The sequence below is a fragment of the Podarcis muralis genome, chromosome 13 (assembly GCF_964188315.1).
Source record: "Podarcis muralis chromosome 13, rPodMur119.hap1.1, whole genome shotgun sequence".
Lineage (NCBI taxonomy): Eukaryota > Metazoa > Chordata > Lepidosauria > Squamata > Lacertidae > Podarcis > Podarcis muralis.
Window position 1 is genome coordinate 42,422,135 of NC_135667.1, and position 26,848 is coordinate 42,448,982.

General features: G+C 46.4%; 2 protein-coding genes across 4 annotated transcripts in view; both read left to right on the forward strand.

The window, feature by feature from the left end:
* The first annotated feature begins 8,420 nt into the window (after positions 1–8,420).
* On the forward strand, positions 8,421–13,182 carry LOC114582042 (somatotropin). Its single transcript, XM_028702812.2, is given in 5 exon segments — positions 8,421–8,501; positions 8,503–8,535; positions 8,936–9,052; positions 11,310–11,471; positions 12,955–13,182. Coding segments are annotated over 5 exon segments (594 nt in total). The 3' UTR covers positions 13,156–13,182.
* A 1,559-nt stretch (positions 13,183–14,741) lies between these two features.
* The window catches only part of LOC114582368 (RAD52 motif-containing protein 1-like), a 62,109-nt gene continuing 50,002 nt past the window's right edge, over positions 14,742–26,848 (forward strand). The window contains exons 1-3 of one of the 3 annotated variants that reach the window (XM_077917481.1): positions 14,742–15,084; positions 16,595–16,774; positions 25,332–25,454. In XM_077917481.1, the coding sequence (XP_077773607.1) occupies positions 15,001–15,084; positions 16,595–16,774; positions 25,332–25,454 (387 nt within the window). In that variant the 5' untranslated portion in view covers positions 14,742–15,000. Of the gene's footprint in view, positions 15,085–15,706; positions 16,461–16,594; positions 16,775–25,331; positions 25,455–26,848 lie in introns of those variants that run through there. The other 2 variants (XM_077917479.1, XM_077917480.1) reach the window with 2 other exon arrangements.

The following is a 26,848-nucleotide window of genomic DNA, read 5'->3' on the forward strand; positions in this document are numbered from 1 at the left end:
ACCTGCTCCCTGGAAATTAAATCCCACCCACCCTCTCCTCCCCCTCTTGCATGTAATAAGATACAAAGGCAAGGGCCGTGTTTCGATAAACAGATGGATGTCCCCTGCAAGGTGATGAGGGCAGCAAAGATCAGAGGCCCCCCCCAACACAACCCACAGTGGTCAAGGGGTCAGCTAAGGATTGTGGGGTTATATCTGCTGACAGGGGGCTCTCCAGCAAGAGATGGAGAGCTGAAACTGGAGGCAGGGCTCACCATGAGAATCAAGCTCTGGCGAACCAGTTTTCAGTCTCTGGGCTCAGTTATTTTATTTACAGATTTATACCCAGCCCTTCCGTGAAAAGGATCCGGGCAGCATGTAAAAGTCTACACAAAAACACCCTCAAACACAACTGCATTTCTCTGAGCATGTGCCTGTTAGAGGTCTTTGTCAGGTACCGTATTTCTCACTCTATAAGATGCACCAGACCATAAGACACGCCTAGTTTTTAGAGGAGGGAAACAAGAAACAAGAAAGCAACACAAAGCCTCTTGAGCGAAGAGGGAGGAGCGCTCCCGCTGTGCTCCAGAGGCTTTGCGTGGCGAAGCCAGAAGAGCAAGAGGGATCTCTGTGCACCGATCCCTCTTGCTCTTCTGGCTTCTGGGATAGCTGCGCAGCCTGCATTCGCTCCATAAGACGCACACACATTTCCCCTTACTTTTTAGGAGGAGAAAAGTGCGTCTTATAGAGCGAAAAATATGGTACTGGCATAAAAAGGGAGACCATCTTTGGATGTGAGCTCAGCATCTTTCCCTCAGTGCTTAAGTCACGCCACCCAGCATACCTCACACTCCCGTGATTGCAATGTTTCCACAATAAAAATGGCAGCTTCGAGGACCCTGTTCCAAGCCCAGCATCGTTCATTTTACAAAATAAATACTGTACTTGGGTATGACAAAAACAAAACAAAAACAAGACAGAAAGAAGGAAATTCCCAATTCCTTTGCAGGCTCTAGAGCTGGCTGCCCTTTGAGGAAATATATTATCAGATGACTGTCCAGATTTTGATACTGGTGTGTTTGGCTGTTGTTGCTGTTTTGTTGTCGTTTGTACCAGCGGGATGGCAAACCTGTGGCTTGCTGGACTCCAGCTTCTGTCAGCCCAAGTCAACGTGACCAATGGTCGGATTTTATTTATAAGAATACTTACATACCACTGTATCATTAAAAATATATCCCGGCGGTTTACAACAACTGTTTCCTAGTATTTTGAGAAGCTCGTATTTCTGTGCCTACTCTCTTCAGACCACCAATAATTTTACAAACCTATTTATAGCACACACACCCAACTTCTTGGGAGGAAATGTGCTCTGACACCCATCACCGGCTGCATTGACTTCCTCGTGCGGTGCTTCCCTCCAGCTCTGATGCGCCTTCTTGAGGTGTAAGTGATCAGAATTTCACAAGGTAGGCTGAACGTGGGCGTTATCCAGCAAACACGGATGAACCTGAAAGCAAGCCAGCATCGAAAGTGGGGAAAAACACACCCAGATGTTGCTGCCTCTACGGTTACTGGACACCTGTCCTTGGCAGGGGGGTGATTTTTCTCTCCCGCCCCCTCCCCAATGGCTTTCCTAGGAGATGACCTTTGCATGATGCTCAAATGAGGCAAAGCTCAGAGGGGCTTCTGAGAAAAGGCCCACAACTCACCTTGCAAAATCCATGTTTATTAACGGGGGTGACTTTCCTCGAAATGTCATGAACTAGAAGATCCCTGCCCAGGATTGCATAAGCCCCCGTGGGTGTGCTACTGAGATGTCAGCAACGGATGAGATTGTAGACCACACGCCTGGGGTGAACATTGTCACATCACAACACAGAGAGTAAAATATTGGTTCAAAATCCCTGGAATTTTGATGTTCTAAATGTTCTAGGGAGTTGAGCAGGGCTGGGAATGGTTTGTTTTGTTTCCAAAAGCGATAGTGTTTCTGTAACTTATCATGATGGCTTTTTTAAATTAAAAAAAATATATATATATATTGTTCAGATTTACATTTAACAATTAGAATCAGATACAGATTATAATAATATACACCTAGGATTCTCTGAATCTCTTGTCTTCCCTCCACCACCCCCTCCATGGTTTCCATAGTTATTCTTTTCCAACTGCATCATATACTGTTCTCCATATTCCCTTTCAACTCAATTCTTATCATAGTTCTTGTTACATTGCAAGTGTTTTCAAAATCCTGACAATATTTTTAATTGTTTACAGTGTTCTTTTAAGTAACTTATAATTTCCCCTCATTCTTTATTAAATTCATGATCTTCTTGGTTTCTGATCTTCCTGGTCATTTTCACCATTTCAGCATAGTCCATTATCTTTATTAGTCATTCTACTCTGGTAGGTACATTATCTTTCTTCCATCTCTGGGCAAGCAACATCCATCCAACTGTTGCAGTGTACATAAACAGTCTTTCCCTTTGTGGAGTGGATTTGTCACAATTCACGCATTTTCCTGAGATCAGTAACAGAAGTTACTCAAACAGAAATATGAGCAGCATTCACTTTTTTTTTTAAAGTCCAAGAACGTCACATAACTGCGTTATTTTCTGCACTGTTGCTGATGTTTCCCTTCCATTGAAATGCACTGACATTAATTATGTAACTAACGATTACATAATTGTGTTCATATTGAAGGTGTCATTGTTTTGTTTTTGTTTTATTATATATTTTGTGTTCTCATCGTGTTGTATTTTTAGTAGTGAACCAACCTGTGATCTTCAGATGAAGGGCAGTATACAAATTTTAATAATGGTGATGATGATTTAGGTTTTAGCAGAAGCCGAACTGTAGCACAATGGAAACAGTGCTGACAGAGAGGAATACAGGACAGGATTGAAATCATGGCCCCCTTACATCCCGAGAAATTACACACGGGATTGCAATCAGGCTTTTCCTAATGAATTGGCTGTTATGCTATGTTGTGTGTTTGTGTGTGTATTCAACACAACTGCCTACATGTTGAATTTCTCTTCAAAGGCATGGCCATGAGCTCCTGCACTTCACAGTTTATCACGAAAAGGGTAAAGGGACCCCTGACCATTAGGTCCAGTCGTGGCCGACTCTGGGGTTGTGGCGCTCGTCTCGCTTTATTGGCCGAGGGAGCTGGCGTACAGCTTCCGAGTCATGTGCCCAGCATGACTAAGCCGCTTCTGGCAAACCAGAGCAGCACACGGAAACGCCGTTTACCTTCCCGCTGGAGCGGTACCTATTTATCTACTTGCACTTTGACGTGCTTTCGAACTGCTAGGTTGGCAGGAGCAGGGACCAAACAACAGGAGCTCACCCCATCGCGGGGATACGAACCGCCAACCTTCTGATCGGCAAGTCCTAGGCTCTGTGGTTTAACCCACAGCACCACCCACGTCCCAGTTTACCACTACACCACTGCAAAAAAGAACTCACCTCATTGGTGTCCACAGGAGCATCAACAATCTCCGTCTTTCAGTCCTATTCCTTCCAGTTCCTAGATGTGTTCCCCTGGGAGCTGTCACCTCTGAGACCCAGCAGTCTATTTGGGTAGGAACAGTATTACAGCTGACTTCATCACCGGAGAGGTACTCCATTGTTTCTTGAGACAGATGGATGCCAACAACAACAACTGACCTCCATGTTTAAGAAGAAGCTCCATGTTATAAGTCTCCATGCAGACCGTCTTGCCAGAGTGGTACATGCTCAAGTTATCTCCCGCTTGGACTACTGCAATGCGCTTTATGTGGGGCTACCTTTGAGGGTGACCCGGAAACTACAATTAATCCAGAATGCGGCAGCTAGACTAGTGACTGGGAGCGGCCACCGAGACCATGTAACACCGGTCCTGAAAGACCTACGTTGGCTCCCAGTACATTTCCGAGCACAATTCAAAGTGTTGGTGCTGACCTGTAAAGCCCTAAACGGCCTTGGCCCAGTACACCTGGAGCGTCTCCACCCCCATCATTCAGCCCGGACACTGAGGTCCAGCTCCGAGGGCCTTCTAGGGGTTCCCTCCCTGCGAGAAGTGAGGTTGCAGGGAGCTAGGCAGAGGGCCTTCTTGGTGGTGGTGCCCATCCTGTGGAACGCCCTCCCTTCAGATGTCACGGAAATAAACAACTATCTTAGAAGACATCTGATGGCAGCCCTGTTTAGGGATGTTTTTAAGGATTGGTGTTCTATCATGTTTTTAATATTCTGTTGGGAGCCACCCGGAGTGGCTGGGGAAACCCAGTCAGATTGGTGGGGTAATAATAATAATAATGATGATGATGATGATGCCCCTGCCCTAGCTGTAGTCCCCACCTAGCAAGAGAAATTTGGTACAACAATCATGTATGCCAACAACAGAAACTAGTTCCAATTGTCAACAACCAGGTAAAAAGCTAAAAGGTAAAGGGACCCCTGACCATTAGGTCCAGTCGTGACTGACTCTGGGGTTGCGGCGCTCATCTCGCTCTATAGGCCGAGGGAGCCGGCGTACAGCTTCCGGGTCATGTGGCCAGCATGACTAAACCGCTTCTGGTGAACCAGAGCAGTGCACGGAAACACCGTTTACCTTCCCGCCAGAGCGGTACCTATTTATCTACTTGCACTTTGACGTGCTTTCGAACTGCTAGGTTGGCAGGAGCAGGGACCGAGCAACGGCAGCTCACCCCATTGCGGGGATGAGAACCACCAACCTTCTGATCAGTAAGTGCTAGGCTCTGAGGTTTAACCCACAGCTCCACCCTCATCCCCAACAACCAGGTACAAACAGTCAAATCCAACATTCACCTTGGCCGGAGGTCTCTAGCAAGGAAGATGGTGGGATTTTCGCTGGGCATTGTGACACCCCACCACCTGATCGCAAGCCTATTTTGGCGGTGTACCCACAGCCTATGTGGACACAGCTGAGATCAGGTTGTCCTAACTCATCTGCCCAGGTGTTGATGATGCAGCTCAACACCCTTGTTGTTGCCAACTGACATGGATAGCCTCTACATATATGCATCTGCATGTGCTGGTTAGCAAACGCAAGCATGGATTTACGCATCCGATCAATAAACATTATATGCTTGGCATATAAGTATGGCTCAGGTGGGGCATTAAGTAGTACTGATGAGAGGAAAACTGCCTTCAAACATCTCAGTGATTTGCCAGCGGGACATGGATTCAGGTATGCTTTTGCATGTTAAGAAGAGGGAGGTTGCCATATTTCTGAACGAAAGAGATTCTGCGTCCTTTATAACAGCAAGTTCTGCAGAAATCCAATGGGTGCAGATTTCCTCATGGGGAAAATGTTCACCTGTTACATTTTGGCTGGTTGGGCAGCTGCTAAAGTTATGGAAATCTCTGCGCATCAGAAAGGTGGCAATCCAAGTTAAGATGATATCTGGGAATTAGCTGCTGCTTTGATGGATGTCGTTCTCCGTGCTAGTATTAAGCAAATTCGTAACTTTGGGTTTTGTGATACCAGGAGCAAAATGAGATCCAGCAATCTTGGAGGGCAGGGCAGGGCAGGGGAGTCTGTCATGCAAATAGGTACAACTGTCAGGTAAGTTCAGGTAATAGTAAGAATTCAACATGCTCAACAAGCTAAGTGATGAAACATGGACTGTACGTGGGTGACATGCTTTGGAAGTCTAAACCTTCTCCCACTCCAGCTGTCAGCCCAGTGGCTCCTGTGCCCAATTTGACAAGCTTGGGGTGGAGGGGAAGAAAACTGCTGCCATTCAAACTGCTGCCAAGCCTGCAAACCATCTTAACCCTGAGATAAAGAGCCTCCTGCTCCACCAGTTGAGCTACGCTTACTCCCAGGTGGTGAATTTGGAGACTTCTGTCAGAAATAAAAACAAGGACAGGGATTGCCACAAGTCACACATTTTCCTGAGATCAGTAACAGAAGTCATGCAAACAGAAATACAAGCAGCATTCACAATATTTTTTTTAAGTCAAAGAATATCACATAACTGTGCACTGTTGCTGTTTCCCTTCCATTGAAATGCACTGACATTAATCATGTAATTAACGATATAATTAATTGTGTTCATATTGAAGGAGTCATTGTTTTGTTTTTGTTTTATTATGTATTTTGTGTTCTCATTGTGTTGTATTTTTATGTAGTGAACCAACCTGTGATCTTCAGATGAAGGGCAAATTTTACAAATTTTAATGATGAGGAGGATGATTTAGGTTTTAGCAGAAGCCGAACTGTAGCACAATGGAAACAGTGGTGACAGAGGAATACAGGACAGGATTGAAATCATGGCCCCCTTACATCCCAAGAAACTACACACAGGATTGCAATCGTGCTGTTCCTAATGAATTGGCTGTTATGCTATGTTGTGTGTTTGTGTGTGTATTCAACACAACTGCCTGCATGTTGCATTTCTCTTCAAAGGCATGGCTATGAGCTCCTGCACTTCACAGTTTACCACTTTGTTGTTGTTGTTGTTTAGTCATTTAGTCGTGTCCGACTCTTCGTGACCCCATGGACCAGAGCACGCCAGGCACTCCTGTCTTCCACTGCCTCCCACAGTTTGGTCAGACTCATGCTGGTAGCTTTGAGAACCCTGTCCAACCGTCTCGTCCTCTGTCGTCCCCTTCTCCTTGTGCCCTCCATCTTTCCCAACATCAGGGTCTTTTCCAGGGAGTCTTCTCTTCTCATGAGGTGGCCAAAGTATTGTAGCTTCAGCTTCAGGATCTGTCCTTCCAGGGAGCACTCAGGGCTGATTTCCTTCAGAATGGAGAGGTTTGATCTTCTTGCAGTCCATGGTACACCACTGCAAAAAAGAACTCACCTCATCTTGAAAAGTGATAGTAAGGGCACCTCAAGAGTCAGGCAATGATTCTGAAGGGAAGATTGGGGTGTGCTTGGGAAACATCCACCCCCTGCAGTCTGCATGCACCAATGACTGCTTCCATTTTGCTCTCGTTTTCCCCATTCGTTTCTGTCCACACCAAACGTCAGACAAGGTGCAGGCTGCTTGTTTCAAATGCCAGCTCCCCAGCAGAGAGGCAGACTACTTGCACTGTGTACATTGCAGCTGCTTACTTGACTCCCCAACATTTCCGGCTAAGAGATCTCTTGCAGAAGGTCTCAGAAAGGTGACTAACAGTTCAGTGCAGGTGGGCTGTTAAGACCATAGGTCTGACCAGGTATAAGGTATTTGTCTTTCCCAGCAAATCTTGCTTCTAGTTTAGAGCCCAAATACTGGGGTGAGGGGGCCAGAAGGTGGCTGCCTAGATTTGACTTTCTAATCTGTTTGAAGAAATAATAGAAAAGGTGAGTTGGAATACAACCTCCAACCCGCCTGCCTATGCCAGCAGCAAGAGCTGGCAAGAATTATTTTGCCAAACCTGCCCCCATCCCAAAGGAGGATAACTATCTCACCTGGGCATATGTTGAACAGTCAATAACTGCTTTAAATGCCATGGCTTCCTCTGGAAGAACGCTGGGAGGGCTCACACTTTACTAAATGTATATTTCTCCAGAAAAGACAGTTGTGCGGTTCAGAGGCAACTCTCAGTGGTATAACCAGGTAACAGAAAACAGTCCGGGTTTAGCAAAGTTTAGTTTAATTCGCTCAAAAAGAAGCTATGACCTTGTAAGGTCACTGTAAAAGTAAAGGGACCCCTGACTATTACGTCCAGTTGTGACCGACTCTGGGGTTGCGGTGCTCATCTCGCTTTATTGGCTGAGGGAGCCGGCGTACAGCTTCTGGGTCACGTGGCCAGCATGACTAAGCCGCTTCTGGCGAAACCAGAGCAGCGCACGGAAACACCATTTACCTTCCTGCCGGAGCGGTACCTATTAATCTACTTTGCACTGGCGTGCTTTTGAACTGCTAGGTTGGCAGGAGCTGGGACCGAGCAACAGGAACTCACCCCGTTGCGGGGATTCGAACCACCGACCTTCTGATCAGCAAGTCCTAGGCTCTGTGGTTTAACCCACAGTGCCGCCCACATCCCTAAGGTCATTGTAGAAGATATGAAATCTGAGCTCTATAGCAGCTTGAATTTTGTAACCTTTAACTTTGCTCACTTGAAAAGGCAATGTGACTCTCCAGACGTCATTGAACTCCAGCACCCATCATCCTTGACTGCTGGTAACATGGGCTGGGGCTGGTGAGAGTTGGAGTCATATCACATCTTAAGGGCCACAGGTTCCCTACCACTGTTTTTACAGGTTGATTATAAGGCTTTCCAGAGATGAACAGACTGGAGCTCGGCTTTAGCAGAATATATCAAATTGCAAGATTTGCACAAAGCATGGATTTAAAGGAGCTGCTTAGGTGTCGCATTGCTTCTTTCAATTATGTTGCACAGGACTCTCCTTTGATCTGAGAATCTCAGCCTCCATCTTCTTTTGCAGCTTCCAGACCTTCTTCTCTGTTTGTCATTGCACTGACTATCTTGGCCCTGCAATGGCCAAAGGGAACAACGGCCTTTCCCACAATGCCCCTCTCCAGCCTGTTTGCCAACGCAGTTATAAGGGCACAGCATCTTCACCTGCTTGCAGCTGACACCTTCAAGGAGTTTGTGAGTAACAGGACTCAGCTATACAGCTGCAAATAAAACGTTTTGAACGTGTTGTAAAGTGCAATATACAAATGTGACAGTAGATGGCGACAGCGAGCTATGCCAAATTCTGTGTCTTTTTCAAAACTTTTTGAAAAAAGCATTTTCACAGCGTTTTTTTGTATGTGTGCAGATTCCACCATAGTGTACCATTCAGAAATGCATCCATTTGGTTTCTATATCATCATTCCTTCTGACAGTGAACAAGGGTGGCTGAGTGACGCTCAGGCGCAATTATAACTTGGCTTGGCAGCTCCATATCTGGCCTCTACTTCACCTTTGCTCCTGGCTATACGGTGGATGGATGGAGGAAGCAACCCTCGTAGCATTTTGTGGCTTTTGTTTCCTTGTTTTTGTACAGGAACGTTCCTACATCTCAGAAGCCCAGCGGTACTCCAACAAAAACTCTCCGACTTCATACTGTTATTCCGAAACCATCCCTGCGCCCACAGGGAAGGACGATGCCCAGCAAAGAACAGTAGGTTGCCCCCTTGTTGCCTTATTTTATGGAATGAGCAAAACAACAACAAGCCTATGGCCACGTGAAACATACTCAATAAACACACAAGACGTAACCGGCTGCACTTTTGAATAAATAAAGGTATGCTATTCATTGTATCAAATTGTAGATTTCAACGGAAAAAGCAGAAGACCCAGTGGGTCAGTTCATTCTATAGTCCGTTCATGCCTAAGGTCCATACATGTATAAGTGTCTATTCCACCTCTCTGTTCATAGAGTCCAATAATCCACATGAAGGGTTGTTACAGTTCCACAGAATCCTTTCACAGCGTCTAAAATTAATTTAAATCAATCCGTCCTGGTTTGAAATGCAGAATACTTGGGAGCAGGAACAAAACCTAGACCTAGATTTAATACTCGCGATTCCTCTAGTTTTAAAGTCCTATCAGATAAGTTAACCACTAAAGTGGTATCTCGATGTTCAGGAATTTTCTCCGGGAAGGTGCGCCGTTTGGAAAAAGACTGGTACATCTGACCAGATCTAAGCTTCAGTTCTCTGCCTTCATCTGATCCATCTTGTGTGTTTATTGATTATTTTATGGAATGGCTGCATCAAGGTGCAAAATCTGGAATTTGCTTGTTTTGCGTGTTCAGCTTCCCTTTGTCCCAAAGAATGGGGCAGCTCCCAACTTCTTTAACAATACTTTGCAATCCCATTTTCTCTCCAGCTGCCATCTGAACATAACTTGTCCCAAACAACGTTACTATTCCATCACTGAGGAAGGAATGTTCCCAGCCATTCGTGCCCATTGAGAGAATGCACTCCGCCAGCTTTATAAGCATCATCTGGCATTCACTACTCTTTAGCAAGTTATCAAGGGCGCTTCCTGGCAACCTCCTTCCAGAGCAATCTTATTTGTTTGCAGAGAACCTAGATGCCTACTGTTGAATGAGCATCCATTCTGATTTGTTTGAGGGTGGGTTAGATGATGTTGCATCAAGGCAAGCCTTATTCCACCCTTTCCAGTGTTTCCCCCTTCACTTTCCTTCCTGCAGAAAAAAATCAGATTCAGAAGCAGTTTTGTTGTGCAGACCAACTACTAAATTGAATCCCATTCAAGCAAATGGCTCCAGGTTCACTTCAGTTAAATGTAAGGGTCTCCTGGAATAGGGCTGGGAACATCCTCTGCCCAAGTCCTTAAAATGTAACTTTGGGTCATGGGGTTAAGCTAGACATGGCATTTGGGAGATCGTTGTCTTCTTCTTCTTCTTCTTCTTCTTCTTCTTCAGTATTAGTAGCAGTGCAAGGAAAGAAATCCGATTGGAACTAAGATTTTGAGGGTGTTTGACATCTGGGAGTTTGACACCACAGGTTTTCCCACCCCTGCTGTATATCTTCTGGAGGTGGTGCCCTTATTTAGGTTGACGTTTGGTGCTCAAGGATGGGAAAACTAAAATAATTAGTATACCATTATCTAGGTGGCGCTGTGGGTTAAACCACAGAGCTTAGGACTTGCCGATCAAAAGGTCGGCGGTTCGAATCCCCGCGACGGGGTGAGTTCCCATTGCTTGGTCCCTGCTCCTGCCAACCTGGAAGTTCAAAAGCACGTCAAAGTGCAAGTAGATAAATAGGTACCGCTCCAGCGGGAGGGTAAACGGCGTTTCTGTGCGCTGCTCTGGTTCGCCAGAAGCGGCTTAGTCATGCTGGCCACATGACCCGGAAGCTGTATGCCGGCTCCCTCGGCCAATAAAGCGAGATGAGCGCCACAACCCCAGAGTCGGTCACAACTGGACCTAATGGTCAGGGGTCCCTTTACCTTTACCTTGGTGCTGAAGGACAGAAAAAGTATAATAATTAGTACACCGTTATCCACCTTGTTATTGGGTTGGATGGAGAGGGCTGTAAGTACAAAGAGGCACATATTGAACCCAGGGCACAGCATTCCCTCTCAAACCATTTCCTTGATCCGACCCAACATTTGTTGCTCTAATGGAAACACATGGACTCCAAAGGATGGGAGCTCTCATCAAGAAGGCCATAGATTCCCCACCCCTGATGTACAGGTTCAGGTTTTGGCGAGTCCTCCAGGGAACGAATCCCAAGGTTGTGGGTCCACCACAACAACGTTTTGCTTTGCTTGTGCAAAGCTGGTTTGGCACAGAGATGATGTACTTAAGAGAGTGTCTTCAATCTTGAAGGCTATGGTGGAAGGGAAATGAGTGGCTTCTTATGATTCTTTTTAACACTGGCCTCTTTGTTTATTTTCCCTTCAAGGACATGGAGCTGCTCAGGTTTTCGCTGACTCTCATTCAGTCCTGGCTAGGTCCTGTACGGTTCCTAAGCAGGGTGTTCACTAATAGTCTGGTCTTTGGGACTTCGGACAGAGTGTATGAAAAACTCCAAGACCTGGAAGAAGGCATCCAGACTCTTATGAGGGTAAGCCATCTGTTCCCAAGGGGCAAAGGGGCAAGCAGTTCCCTTTGAGTGAAGCTCCAGTTCTGATCACAATACTAACCACGATGACTGTGTGCTAACTCCCAATATTGGAGACAAGATGCCACTGAACTCCAGTTGCTGAAGAATGCAAGTTGTGCTCACGTGAGCTTCTCTTTTGGCCTCACCCAACAAGGCATTTGGGATGCAGGTGGCGCTGTGGGTTAAACCACAGAGCCTAGGACTTGCCGATCAGAAGGTCGGCGGTTCGAATCCCGCAGTGGGGTGAGCTCCCATTCTTTGGTCCCTGCTCCTGCCAACCTAGCAGTTTGAAAGCACGTCAAAGTGCAAATAGATAAATAGGTACTGCTCCAGCGGGAAGGTAAACGGTGTTTCCGTGCGCTGCTCTGGTTCGCCAGAAGCGGCTTAGTCATGCTGGCCACATGACCAGCTGTACGCCGGCTCCCTTGGCCAGTAAAGCGAGATGAGCGCCGCAACCCCAGAGTCGGCCACGACTAGACCTAACAGTCGGGGGCCCCTTTACCTTTACTAACAAGGCATTTAAAGCTCTCAACTTGCAATTAAGCCACATTTGAGGGGAACTGGAAACAGTAACTGCTGCTGAGTCCCACATTGCTGCTGCTGCATCTCAACCCATCCATTGAAGAACTGTCTTTGCAAGGCCTCTCACTCGATTTTGCAGCCAGGCTGAGAAGTAACTTAGAGTAGGCTTCCTCAATCTTGGCCCTCCAGATGTCTTGAGACTACAATTCCCAGCATCCCTGATCTCTGGTCCTGCTAGCTAGGGATGATGGGAGTTGTAGGCTAAAAACATCTGGAGGGCCGAGGCTGAGGAAGCCTCACCTAGAGAGATATGCTTCGAATGCTTGCCAATAGACACCTTCCACCTGCCTTCTCCCATTCCTGGGGCTTTCCCACCTACAACACAGGGGAGTGGTTGTCATAATTAGTCATGAAGCAAACAGTGGAAAATTTTCAAAATCTGCCATGTTTGGGATTTGGGGCCATGTTTCCTTTTAATAATAATAATAATAATAATAATAATAATAATAATAATAATTTATTTTTTACCCCGGCCATCTGGCTGGGTTTCCCCAGCCACTCTGGGCAGCTCCTAACAGAATATTAAAGGCACAATAAAACATCAAACATTAAAAACTTCCCTAAACAGGGCTGCCTTCTGATGTCTTCCAAAAGACAAATAGTTGTTTATCTCCTTGACATCTGACGGGAGGCCATTCCACAGGGCGGGCGCCACCACCAAGAAGGCCCTCTGCCTGGCTCCCTGTAACTTCACTTCTCACAGTGAGGGAACCGCCAGAAGGTCCTTGGCGCTGGACCTCAGTGTCCGGGCTGAACGATGGGAGTGGAGACACTGCTTCAGGTATTCTGGGCCGAGGCCGTTTAGGGCTTTAAAGGTCCGTCGTAGTACCTTTCCCATTTGCAAGAGCGTATTTTCCCACAGGAGCTGGAGGACGGGAGCTCACGGGGCGCCCAGCTGCTCAGACCCACCTACGACAAATTTGACGTCAACCTCCGGAGCGAAGACGCTCTGCTGAAAAACTACGGCCTTCTGTCCTGCTTCAAGAAGGACCTGCACAAGGTGGAGACCTACCTGAAAGTGATGAAGTGCCGGCGCTTCGGGGAACTTAACTGCACCATCTGAGGGCAGAAGAGATCTACCTCTCCCTTCGGTCCCATTTCCCAAGGCCTGAAGTTAGTGCGCTGCTGATACCTTTGCTGTGACCTCGTGTGTGCGTGTGAGGAAACCCTGAGTCAAGTCAAGAGCAAAATGTTGTGCATTCTGTAGCTCTGATCTTGCAAGGACCCTCTACGCTTCTTTGTAATTGCAAAAATAAATGCAGTTTTGCCTCTAGCTCCGTTCAGACGTTGTTATTTGTATTGGATCAACTCAGATAGGCCTTTGCGAGCGAGGGGGCCTCTTTACCCTTGCCCCCATCAGGTTTATTTCCAACTGTGAAGGCCTGAAAATGGGGGGAGACTCTTCTAAGCATGCTCCTACAGTCAAGAACCTTGTGTTAAGTGGGTCCTCGATTGTGCGTGTTCTAAGGACGTGTCCTTAGAAGCCCCCTTTCACCTTTCTTTTTTAAATTTTTAAAATAAATTTTATTAGGATTTTCCACACAACAACACGAAAAATATCGAAAAATAACAATGCACAATACACAAAAACCAACATTCAAAAAACAAAACAAAAAAATCAATATCTTACAAGTTAATAATATAAACACTAAAAAAACAAATTGACTTTCACCAATCCCACAGCACCTCCTTTATCTCTCATTGTGTCTTCCTGTTTTCCTTATCATCTCTATCCTAATATCTAGATATAAATCCTTCTTTCTTATCCTTTCACTTAACAAGGTTATTCCAGACTCAGACAGATTTCTGTCCTCGAACCTTGACTTTTAAGGTATTCATTTAGGCACTCCCATTCTTTTTTTACTTCACTTTTTGGTTTTTGTCTTATTATGTCTGTCAATTTGGCTATTTCTAAGTATTCTGAAAGCTTACATAACCACTCTCCCCTAGTGGGTAACTGATTCCCTTTCCAGTACTTAGCCGCCAGGATTCTTGCTGCAGACGTTGCGTATAAGAAAAATTTAGTTTTGTCTTTCGGAATATCATCATTTAAAATTCCTTTCATGAAAGTTGCATGACGGTCTGAAGCAAGGGTGACTCTCAGCTTATGCTGGGTTGACGTTCTATAGAAAGTGCCTAAAACCAAAATTATGTATAGTCAAAGCACACTGAGTTCAGTGGCAAGTGAGACTGCCAAAGGTTTATTTCCAGGACGTCCAACCCATTTTTATTTTTTTGCCAAGCAAATAAAACTGAATGTGCACAAGTTTAATGCACATAAATTGCAAATCACCCATACAGTGTTTGTGCCTATGGAGCTTACTTAATTTTAAAAATTATAATAAAGGAAATCCCTGTGCTTCATTTCTGGATAAAGTTCTTGCCACCTTCTGATTTGGAAGCCCTTTCCTTCCCCCTTTATCCCTGATCAGATGCAACAAAACATGTCTTTCCTGCACTGGTCTCTCCTGTAAACCTCCAACAGTTTGACCAAAGGAGTACTCCTCTGTTGTCTCCCGAGACAGATGGATGCCAATCTAGCCCTGATTGGTTATGATTCTAGGCTCATCCAAACTTCCATTTGCCCTGCAACTTTCCCCTGGGGAAAACCTGATCTTTAGCGCTAAATCGGACCAAACATCAGCTGGGTTTCCTTCGGATTGACATTTCTTCCGATTTTAATTTCGTGGCTGCTATCACAGCCTTAATTTACTGGAGGCTTTTTTGTGCTCCAGAGATGAGGTTTGGTGTTGAACTTCGACGCAGGGGGCGAGGGCAGAGGGAGTCCCGGGAAGTCACCGGAGCCCTCCGTCTGCAAACACGTGGACTAGAGGGCCGCCCCCAGGAGGGAGTGGTGCTTTTGTTTTTTTTTTGGCTGCAAATCCGCTTCATGCTCTGCAGCTGATCCATGGCAGAAATAGTGGAGTTCCGCGTCCCGGATGGAAACGGACGGACCCTGCTCGTTTTGGGATTGGAGACAGACGCGTCAGAGGCAAGATCGCAGAATTGTAGAGGGGAACCCCGAGGGTCATCTAGTCCAACCCACTGCAAGGCAGCAATAGTTTTCTATTTCCCTGGATTTGCCCTGTATTTGGGTGGGTTATTCAGGTATTCGGGTGGGGAACCTTCGGCGCCCGACATGCATGCATGCTTTCAGGGGCGAGAGAGGGTTTCTTTGCAGACCTCTTCAGACGTTCGGGGCTGCTCGCGAACGCGTGTCGGGACGCACTGTGTCCGCTTGCCCGGGTCTAAGAACTGCCCTCGCTTTGGCTCTGCTTAAAAAAAAATGAAATGAAAAAATAGCGTTTATGCTGCCGGGGACCTAGCACACAAATTTCTTTGAATCGTTTGGAGGAACTGCATTTGAAAGGGCTCGCGGGAGGAGCTGTCGCTCCTGTCCCGCCTCCGTTAGATCCGTGTACTGCCGAACGTCGGGATGGGCAGCAGACGCGGGACTGGTTAGCCTCAGCCTGGCCCGGAACTCTTCGAGCGGGGCTGGGGAGCCCGCGGGGACCTTTCGCCGTTGGCGCACTGTTGTTGGACTACAACTCCCATCATCCCTGACTACCGGCTGTGCTGGCTGCGGCTGGCGGAAGTTGTAGTCCAATAAGATCAGGAGGCCCGCTGATTCCTTGTCCCTGATTGGAAGCAGCTTTTGAATCGGTCTTCGCGCTTTGGAGTAACGACCGGTTCCTGGCTTTGTAAAACGGGTCAGAAACACCTTTGCTTATTCCAGCATTTTATAGATATTTATCCTAGGACGATATACGATGCAGTTTAGGAATCAAAACAATGATAAAATGCGCAATAAGCCAGTTAAAGGTTATGAACCATTAGCACAACACACAACTGAAATAAGCAATTAAAACAATAAAGGGAAAACAACCGCCCTCTTAATGCTGTTTCTCAGTACATAGCATTAAAAATGCCCCAAGGATTAAAAAATGGATTAGCCTGATGCTTGATAAAAAGGGGGGTGCCTTAAGGAAGCATCTTCACAATAAAGTCTCAGCTGTTGGTGCTCTGAGAGGAGCTGCTGTGGGAAATCTTAGTGCCTGGGCAAGTTGATAGGGGAGAAAGTGGTCTTTAGGGTGCCCCATCCCAAGCTGTGAAAGACTATAAACATAGCTGTCAACTTTTCCCTTTTCTTGCGAGGAATCATATTCAGAATAAGAGAATTTCCCTTAAAAAAAAAGGGAAAAGTTGACAGCTATGACTATAAAGGTCAAAAGCAGCATCTTGAATTGGACAAAATATCAAGAGGTTGAATGCTATCACCTGAGGACTGAACCGAGACAAAGGATTGTAGCATGTTATATGGGCACAGCCCCTGTTATTTTCAATGGAGCTTTCTCAGGAGATGTTCTGGTAGGTTGTGCCCCATGGATCTACCTTTTACTCTGCCATAGCACCCAGAATCTTACGCTGCAGAGGCCTCGTGCAGTTGGCTATGCTAGTAGATTTGCTTTTTCCAATGGATTTTTTTTTTTCTTCGCTTCCAGCATGCTCTATATTTAACCTTCTCTGCATTTGGGCCGCTCTATTCCGTGAGGGTTCACCAAAATGCTCCAGTCGCTGGGCCTGGCTATTATGCCCTTGTGAAGTTCTACTCTGCGAGAGACGCCAGCAAGGCTCAATGTGCTTGTAACCAGCGGCCCCTGTTTCAGAAATCCCCTTTGAAGGTATCTTACCAACATAGAATCTTAAGACTGTGTCTATGTTACAGGTGTATGTTACAGAATAGTCTGTGTGCGCTTATGAGTAAATTCTAATGCAACGAGGTAGTTTTCCCCTGGGGTTAGAAGCAGCATGTAGAAGGTGCCATGACTGGAATTTCTGAAATTTTACCAATTTCTTATGTTACCAAAAACAGCCACAAAGCTTCTCCAACTGCCATATAAAATTTTTATTAAAACAACAACAACAAAGTGTTATTAGATTTTCCACAGTGATAACACAAACCACAAAGCAAAATGATACACAGAAATAAAGGGAGATGGGAAAGGTTTCTCTCAATATTTTATTCTGTTGCTCTCAAATATTATCTACACATAGTAAATTCCTGCACTCTGCTAGGATGGTCAAAACAGCCCAAAATTGCAGTTGCTTGCAAAAGTCTAAATCAGACAGGTCAGGAGGTCGTTTTCTGCCTAACCAGCTACTTGAAACTGCTGATGCTAGCTACAGGTCAGAAGGTCGCTTCCTGCCTAGCCAGAAACTGCTGTTAACCGAAAAAACCACTAGCAAGATGTTTCCTACTTTACTTCTGCTTAGTAATGCAAGAATAAGAAGAGATACGAAGGGAATGCTTAGCTAGCAAAAGAAGACACGTGTACAAGGAGGTGGGAGGGAGTGCTTGGCTTAGCAGAAAGACAGGAATGTTTAGCAAGCAATAAAATGTGTTAAGCAAGCAATATTTGCTAGCCGATTGGGGAAGTCTGGGGGTATAAGAAAGTCTGCTGAAGTGTCTTGCTTTACAGCCAGTGTATTTCTAGGAACTAACCAGCAGGCTGTCTCTGAGTACAGACCTTGACTCTGTGCTCAGATTTCAATAAACTTTTTCTCCAAAGAAGATTTTGCTTTCCTGGTACTTTTGTTCCCTCCAAGGTCCGGGGATGGCGTGGCTGATGGATCCCTAGGTAAATAAGGCTTCATTTCTTTGGGGGCTCGTGCCGGGATCAGCCCTCTCCCCAATACGGACCAGAGGGCCAGGCTCAACCAAGGTGAACAGCTCAGCAGCGTTTGCAGGCTTCAGCGCGCACCCCGCCTGTTTCGTGGGGGAAGCCGGCCACACTGTCCTGCAGTGGAGACATCTTGTTGAGGGAGAAAAACAAAGAGGACGGCGCCAAGGGGACAGGTCCGCAGCGGAAAACGGTAAGCCCAAGGGAAAGGGCGTGGGCCCCCAAGGAAAAGGGGGGCGAGGTCTGATCAAGCCTCACCTGGTTGTGCAGAGGGCCACCAGGAAGGGAAAAAAAGGGCGTGGCAGTGTTATGCCACCAGTAAGGTTTGGTAAAAAGGGGACTGGTTGTGCAGGAGAGTGCCACCAGCAAAAATTTGGAACAGAAGAGGGAGGGATATATATATATTGTGATTTTTTTGGTGTGTTTTGAGTATTGCATGCTGAAATTATTTTGGTGTGTCTTGTGTATTGCATGCTGAAGTTATTTTGGTGTGTTTAGTGTGTTACATGTTGAAATTATATTGGTGTGTTTTGTATGTTGTATGTTGCATGTCAAGATACTCCAGTGGCTGAATTGTCAAGTGTGGGCCAGGGCTTAGTGTCCCCTTGGCCGAGCAATTGTAGGTCTGTTGTGTGTGAAGTGTGAGAGAATTTTTACTGTGAATAGTAGCGAAGGATCTGGAAGAAATGGGTTCTGGCCAAAGTAGAAGTACCCCTTTGAAATGCTTTTGGGGATTCAAGCTGATGAGAGGGGAAGATGAGGACATTGTGAATTAGATTGGCCCACCCAAAAGAACAAATTGGCCGTCCATCAGGACCCTTGATTTGCAACTCATTAATCCATTATATCAGAACATTTTGAATGTCCACCCTGATCAAATCCCCCACATTTCCACATGGAAGACCAATGTGGAAAAGAACCCCCCCCCCCCCCCCGCTGAAGTCATGCTGCAAAAAGTCTCAGGCAGCCGTATCTGCTCAGTCAGGAAGACAGGAGGACAACCCCCCAGTCCTCCAGGATTCAGAGAGGGAAGAAGATAAAGTTTTAATGCCCCCACCACCTTATGCCCTGGCAACAGCCCTGGCACCACCCCCGCCACAGGGAGCAGATGGCCCAGCCCCCAATCCCGTGGACAATGCATTGTTAAGACCTGGGCGAAGATGGAGAAAGGGAGGAACGAGAAGAGGATGATGAGGATGAGGCATTTGTAGGAAGATTGATTAAGTTGACAAGTGATGGAAAGATATGAACAGAGGAACAGGCAGAATGTTTGAAAAAGTATGTGGAACTTTATGAGAAGTGGACGTCAGTCCCCATATGTTAAAAACAGCGGGATGTATAGGGGAACAGAGAAGAAAGTGGCAGAAAAAGTGGGGAAAGGCAGTGAAAAGAGTGACCCTCCATAGGGCACATAAAGCACAGGAGAAGGGCGCGGCCAGAGTGATGCCTCTCCATAGAGTGTATGACCCTCCGACCCCCGCGGGACCTAATGGGGTGGTGCCCAATAGAACTCATACAGTTCAACATGTCCCCTTCTTTAGTGCAGATGTTTGTAATTGGAAGAACCAAAACCCTTCATTTGAAGAAAACCCTGCCAAAATAATTAAGCTGTTTGAGGGAATTTTTAAAACATACAACCCCACTTTTTATGATGTGTAATATTTGATGGATGCCCTGCTAACTACAGAAGAGGCTAGGCAATTTCATGCTGAAGCCCGAGCACACATGAGAGCGCAGGGGGCAGGAGATCAAGCTGTTGCAACAGGATATCCTGAAACTACACCGAATTGGGATTATCAGACCATTGAAGGGCAAAATACCCTCACCACTTATCGCCAGAATGTCTTAAATGGCATGAGGAGGGCAGCCAGAAAACCCACCAACTTTGTGAAGGCCAGAGAAATAGTACAAGGGACAGAGGAGGCCCCTGGAGCCTACTTAAAGAGGCTGAAGGAAGCCTACCGCCAGTATATCCCTGTGGACCCAGATGAGGCTGCCAATGCCCCTATCATAAAAACTGCCTTTGTAGCCCAGGCAGCGCCCGATATCCACCAAGAAAAATGAAGGTTTTTATGGGCCACACCCTTGAGTGGATGTTAGAACTGGCTCAAACCACTTATAATCAGAGAGAAAAAGAGACCCAGAAGAAAAAAGGAGAAGTACCAGGCAGAGAAGTTGATGGCCCTGAAGACGGGAAGTCCACCGTTAGGAGAAGAAGAGGAGGGCAAGGCTGCTTAGGAAAGAGCAACAGCATGCCTTCAAGGATCTGAAAAAGGCATTGCAGCAAGCACCAGCGCTGGGCATCCCAAATCCTGAGAAGCCTTTCTCCCTGTTTGTGGATGAAGACCAGGGAACAGCAAAGGGAGTGCTATGCCAAAAATTGGGAAGCTGGCAGCAGCCCGTGGCATACCTATCTGAGCGCCTGACGCCTACAGAACAAGGTTTACCGCCATGCATGAGAGCAGTTGTGGCAGTAGCTACCCTGCTGAACAAAGCAGACAAATTTACTTTTGGCCAAGACACTGTTTGTGTGACTCCGCATGCAGTCCCAGCACTGCTTGACATGAAGGGTACCTATTTCCTCTCCCAAGCGAAGATGAGGAAGTGTCAGATGTTATTGTTGCACCCACGTTTGAAGTTCCAGGTTACCACAGCCCTCAACCCAGCTACCGGTAGGAGTAGGTGAGGAGCCCACGCATGACTGCATTGAAGTAATGGATGAGGTGTACTCTAGCAGACCTGACCTTAAAGATGAAGCAGACCCCTAAGCAGCTTCATTGAGGTTGGACACCGGAAAGCAGGCTATGCAGTGGTAGCCCTGGAAGACCAGGTGATCGAAGCAAAGTCACTCCCGCCTGGAACATCGGCCCAGCTGGCAGAGCTAACTGCGCTTACCAGAGCCCTGAGCCTGGCAAAGGGACAGAAGATAAACATTTATACAGACTCTAAGTATGCATTCCTGACTTTACATGCCCATGGAGCCTTATGGAAAGAAAGAGGTTTGCTTACCTCCAGAGGAAGCCAGGTGGCCCACCCACAAGCCTTGTTGAACCTTCTGGATGCTGTATGGGAGCCCGAGGCAGTGGCAGTTATCCATTGTTATGGACACAAGACTGGACCAGGAGAAGTGGCCAGAGGAAATCGATTGGCAGACAGAGTAGCCAAAGAAGCAGCCCGGGAACTGGCCCCCGCCTTGGTTATTGGAGCACTGGTCCCAGAAGAGATCTTAAGCACCACTGACAAGCCAGTTTATACCAAGCAGGAAAAGGACACTGCAGACGCTCAGGAGCTGACATTGTCCAAAGAAGGATGGTACCTTACCCCTGATGACAGGATATGGATTCCAGAGTCCTTTCTCGGCAGATTACTCAGAGATACCATGATTCAACCCACATAGGGCCAGATGCTACAACCAAGCAGCTGGAGAAGTGCTTCTATATAGCCCACCTCTACCAACTGGCAGCCCAGATTTCCAGGAAATGCCTGCTGTGTCAAAAGAATAATCCCAGAGCCAGACCACTGGCTCCCCCAGGGATTCAGCACAGTGGAACTGCACCTATGGAAGATCTTGTCGTGGACTTTACTGAATTACCCCGTTATGGACTACACCGCTACCTGCTGGTGGCAGTGTGCACCTACACCGGATGGGCCGAAGCATGGCCAACAAAGACTGAAAAGGCATTTGAAGTAACCAGGTGCCTGCTTAGGGAAATCATCCCTCGCTATGGATTGCCAAGGTCCATAGGATCTGACAATGGACCAGCATTTGTTCATGCGGTCCTACAGGGACTGGCAAAAGCGCTCCAGATCAACTGGAAGCTGCATACTGCTTATAGACCCCAGAGTTCTGGAAAAGTAGAGAGAATGAACAGGACTCTAAAGAATCAGCTATCCAAGCTGACACAGGAAATTGGGTCTAATTGGGTGACAATGTTACCTCTGGCATTACTCAGGGTCCGCAGTCTCCCGTCAAAGCGAACCCACCTGTCACCTTTTGAAATTCTGTTTGGAAGACCAGTTCCATATGTTAGAATGTTAACTCCATATGCTAGCCAAGATGTGCAATTGAATAACTATGTACAGTCACTCTCCCAAGTTTTCTTTTGTCTCGACAGGTGGACCCAGGCTCGCAACCCCTGTGTGTTGGCTGCATCAGTTCGAGCCAGGTGATGAAGTGTGGGTAAACGATTGGGCACGGACGCAGCTACAACCATGCTGGAACCTTATACCGTCCTGCTCTCCACACCCACCGCCGTGAAATTCGCCGGCATCACCCCTTGGGTCCACCACACCAGAGTGACCACTACAGATTGGACTGTGCAGTTAAATCCTGATTAACCCCTTCGGCTGACCATCTCCAGACCCTCCGCTGACGACCGCTCTGCTGATATCACACCGGGAGCTGATATCTCTATGCACAGCTGGAGAATTGGATGGGAGGGGCGCCCGCGGGCAGCGCTCCCAACGTACCTGTTCTACGAACTCACCCACCTGAGAATATCCTACCACAATATAGGGACAGAGCGAGACTTACAATAATTTGGGAAGAGGACCACCCCATTGGGCATTTGACTCCTCACCAGGCTAGAGTTTTAGCAGCAGTCTATTCTTGTGGGTGTGTTGCTTTTTATTTCTCACCAAACCCCCCTCCAGGAGGTGCTTCTCTTTCTCCCACTCATCGAAGTACCATACACCCAGTGGGCCTTAGAGGTAGTTACACACATACCCTTGAGTGACTGACACGATACCCACCATGACTGAATATTGGTGGGAGGAACCATGGAGATATTGGGGATGGTGGGTAGGAGTGATATGTACCGGCCTGCTTGTTTGGATGCTCCTGTATTTTTGTTGGCATGAACGGTACCGTATTTGTGGGAAGAAACGTAATCCATCTATACCTTTGATGATTCTCCTTTTCTTTTTAGTTGGAGAGCCCACATGTGTATTGGCACAGGCAGGAAAAAGTCCCCTGACCTCCCTTGCCGACATTTCCCGTTTGATGACTGAGTGGGGTGCCCATAACCCCTACAATAGGTGGTTACAAATGGCTGAAATGGAGCATGTTGTTTCAACATTTCAGTCCATGGCGAGGCTATCCGTGATCTGGCGGCTAGCATTGAAAAGGTGGCACATGTCCCTGTACAAACTTGGGAGGGCTGGGATATGTCTTGGTTGGATAGCATCTTCCCAGGTGGATGGATGGGGAGGATATTTACTATGGTGATAGGCCCAATAATGCTTCTATTGCTTTTCTGCTTTTGTATTCCCTGCTTGATGCAATGCTTGCAGAATATGATGGGAAAGATGATGTCTCGCATGATGGGACCTCGCGTGATTGCTGTAATGAGAGAATATAGACCCCTACCCCAGAACAAATCTAAGTAATAGATTGTTCAAAAGAAGAGGACGGAGTAAAGGGAGATGGGAAAGGTTTCTCTCAATATTTTATTCTGTTGCTCTCAAATATTATCTACACATAGTAAATTCCTGCACTCTGCTAGGATGGTCAAAACAGCCCAAAATTGCAGTTGCTTGCAAAAGTCTAAATCAGACAGGTCAGGAGGTCGTTTTCTGCCTAACCAGCTACTTGAAACTGCTGATGCTAGCTACAGGTCAGAAGGTCGCTTCCTGCCTAGCCAGAAACTGCTGTTAACCGAAAAAACCACTAGCAAGATGTTTCCTACTTTACTTCTGCTTAGTAATGCAAGAATAAGAAGAGATACGAAGGGAATGCTTAGCTAGCAAAAGAAGACACGTGTACAAGGAGGTGGGAGGGAGTGCTTGGCTTAGCAGAAAGACAGGAATGTTTAGCAAGCAATAAAATGTGTTAAGCAAGCAATATTTGCTAGCCGATTGGGGAAGTCTGGGGGTATAAGAAAGTCTGCTGAAGTGTCTTGCTTTACAGCCAGTGTATTTCTAGGAACTAACCAGCAGGCTGTCTCTGAGTACAGACCTTGACTCTGTGCTCAGATTTCAATAAACTTTTTCTCCAAAGAAGATTTTGCTTTCCTGGTACTTTTGTTCCCTCCAAGGTCCGGGGATGGCGTGGCTGATGGATCCCTAGGTAAATAAGGCTTCAGAAACAGAAAAAGAAGAAAGAAAAAAGGGGGGGACAATAAACAGATAAACAATAACAACAAACTTAATTCTTCACAAATCCAACCTTTTAAACATCTTGGTTGACTTCCTCAAATCCCTCCCTTCTGAGTTTCCTTGTAATTAAAAGTAACAGCTTTCCAATATCATTATCAAACTAAAACAATTTCCAATTATAGTCCATCTTATTCACTTTTCTTAGCATTCTAAATCCCATTTATTTAATTATAACTTAATTTAATCCTAGGCCTATTTGTTTCTTTCAAGTAATTTCTAATTTTTTATATTACTGTACAATATTTATTCAAATAGTCCTTGAATTTCCTCCAGTCTCAACTGCCACATAACACTTTGGCCCTGTGCCCCCATCCCAGTTCAAGTGGGGACTCACACAGCTGCTTTTTATTTTACAAAAAAAAACACCCAACATGTTGCACGTTTCAATCATAGAGCCTTCACATCATGTATAGTTTGACTGTAAATCAATAGCGCTCAGCACCCCCCATTTCAGACATTATAGCAGGTACTGTCCATTTTGGGTTCTTGCAGTTTCTCATTTTTTCCCCATTCTTAAGTACAGTTCTCCACATTTTCTCATCAGTTTGCAAATTCAGTCTTTGTGAAAATTAGCAGTGGTATTTTAGTGCGAACTCTCCTAATAGAAACATTTTCTTAAAAAAAGTAAAGTAAAGGACCCCTGGATGGTTAAGTCCAGTCAAAGGCAACTATGGGGTTGCGACGCTCATCTTGCTTTCAGGCTGAGGGAGCCAGTATTTGTCCACAGACAGCTTTCTGGGACATGTCGCCAGCATGGCTAAACCGCTTCTGGCGCAACAGAACACCGTGATGGAAATCAGAGTGCACGGAAACGCTGTTTACCTTCCCGCCACAGTGGTACCTATTTATCTACTTGCACTGGTGTGCTTTCGAACTGCTAGGTTGGCAGGAACTGGGACAGAGCAATGGGAGCTCACCCCGTCATGGGGATTCAAACCACCGACCTTCTGGTTGGCAACCCCAAGAGGCTCAGTGGTTTAGACCACAGTGCCACCCACTGCTTGGTTCTCCTGCCAATCCCCTCCTCCCACTCTTCCCTCACTACTGCCCTCCTAGGGTAACCCCTTAGACCTTCCCGCTTCCATGTCATACTGCTAAAGATCCCAAGGCCAGGAAGCAGTTCCCTCCTCCTCCTGCGACTCTTCAAATTGATGGGTGGGGTGGCAACAGCTTCTTTTCTTAATGCAAATAAAATGGTAAGATTGTGAAACCATTGTAAGGCTTTGCTTTGTGTTAAAAAAACTCAAACTGAATGGGAGAATGTTCTGAAACGGCTCTTGATGCAAATAGCTGAAATGCCATTGCTTCTTGTCTTCTTCACCTGTGGAAGAAAAGATGATGCTGATTGTGGGTTGTTATCACCTGGGACTTCTTTTTCTTCCCCCAACCCTTCCATGCCCAGGTTTGCCTCTGTACCAGACAGCGGCCCTTTTCACAGCAAGGCTTGGGTCTGAGCAGCTACAGATGCCGGGAATTAGCCAATCACTTCCTTGGTTTCAACAGCTGGTCCAGTCGTATCATCACGGTAAGGATGGTCTGCTGTTTGCACTTAGGTTTCTTGTATTCATTCCCACTTTCATATGAGATGCTAAGTCTGCTAAGTGTCACGGCTTCCCTCTAAGGCAGGCGTCCTCAAACTCGGCCCTCCAGATGTTTTGAGACTACAATTCCCATCATCCTTGACCACTGGTCCTGCTAGCTAGGGATCATGGGAGTTGTAGGGCCAAAACATCTGGAGGACTGAGTTTGAGGAAGCCTGCTTCAAGGCAGTGGTGGCCAAACTTGGCCCTCCAGCTGTTTTGGGACTACAACTTCCATCATCCCTAGCTAATAGGACCATTGGTCAGGGATGATGGGGATTGTAGTCCCAAAACAGCTGGAGGGCCAAGTTTGGCCACCACTTCTCTAGAAAAACTAATAGACCAAGTCTGACAGTCGTCGGCCGCTTATATAAACAGTCACGTGGGGGTTTGCTACCTATGTGTCAGGCGGCAGACGATGCAAGCCCCACGGCAGGTTGCCAGAAACGGATAAGACAAGGAAGAGTTCTTACCAACTATTTTTTAATCAATATTCATAGAGAGAGGCTTGGAAATGCAGTCTCTTGGAATAATGGCATTGCCCCGAGTAAGTCTCCACCCCCTCTCTCTCATGTGTCATAGCTACGGGTGCTGAAAAGTGCCATCTGCCTTTGAGCTCTTTGCTCTTCTACTTTCAATGCTCGCCAGGTTCTGGGAGAGGGTGTGTGTGTCTGGAATGCTTTCTGAAGACACTGTGTCCGTCAGCTGTCACTGCTCTGGTGCTGCTGCTACTTCCTCCCCCTCCTCTCCCATTATTTCCCAGCTTTCCCCCTCATCTACCTCTGAGCTGTGATCTCCCTCAACCCCCTGTTGTAATTCCAAACTGTCTTCTTCTCTGAAAAATAAATCAGGCTGGGGTGGTGGTCTCCACCATTCCTCTTCTACCCAGTCCCTGACATCATGAGAGGCGGTGAACAAATTACAGTGGTACCTCGGGTTACATACGCTTCAGTTTACATACGCTTCAGGTTACAGACTCCGCTAACCCAAAAATAGTGCTTCAGGTTAAGAACTTTGCTTCTGGATGAGAACAGAAATTGTGCAGCGGCAGCAGGAGGCCCCATTAGTTAAAGTGGTGCTTCAGGTTAAGAACAGTTTCAGGTTAAGAACGGACCTCCAGAACGAATTAAGTACTTAACCCGAGGTACCGCTGTATATCTTATTTTTAAAAAATGGCTGTCCATTGTAAGCTTTATAGGACGTGCTCGAAGTGGGATGGGGTGGGTTGGCACTATTATTATTATTATTATTATTATTATTATTATTATTATTATTACATGTATTCATCACTCAAAATGGCTTACTTTTTTTTTAAAAAGCATACAGGTACAAAAGGTTA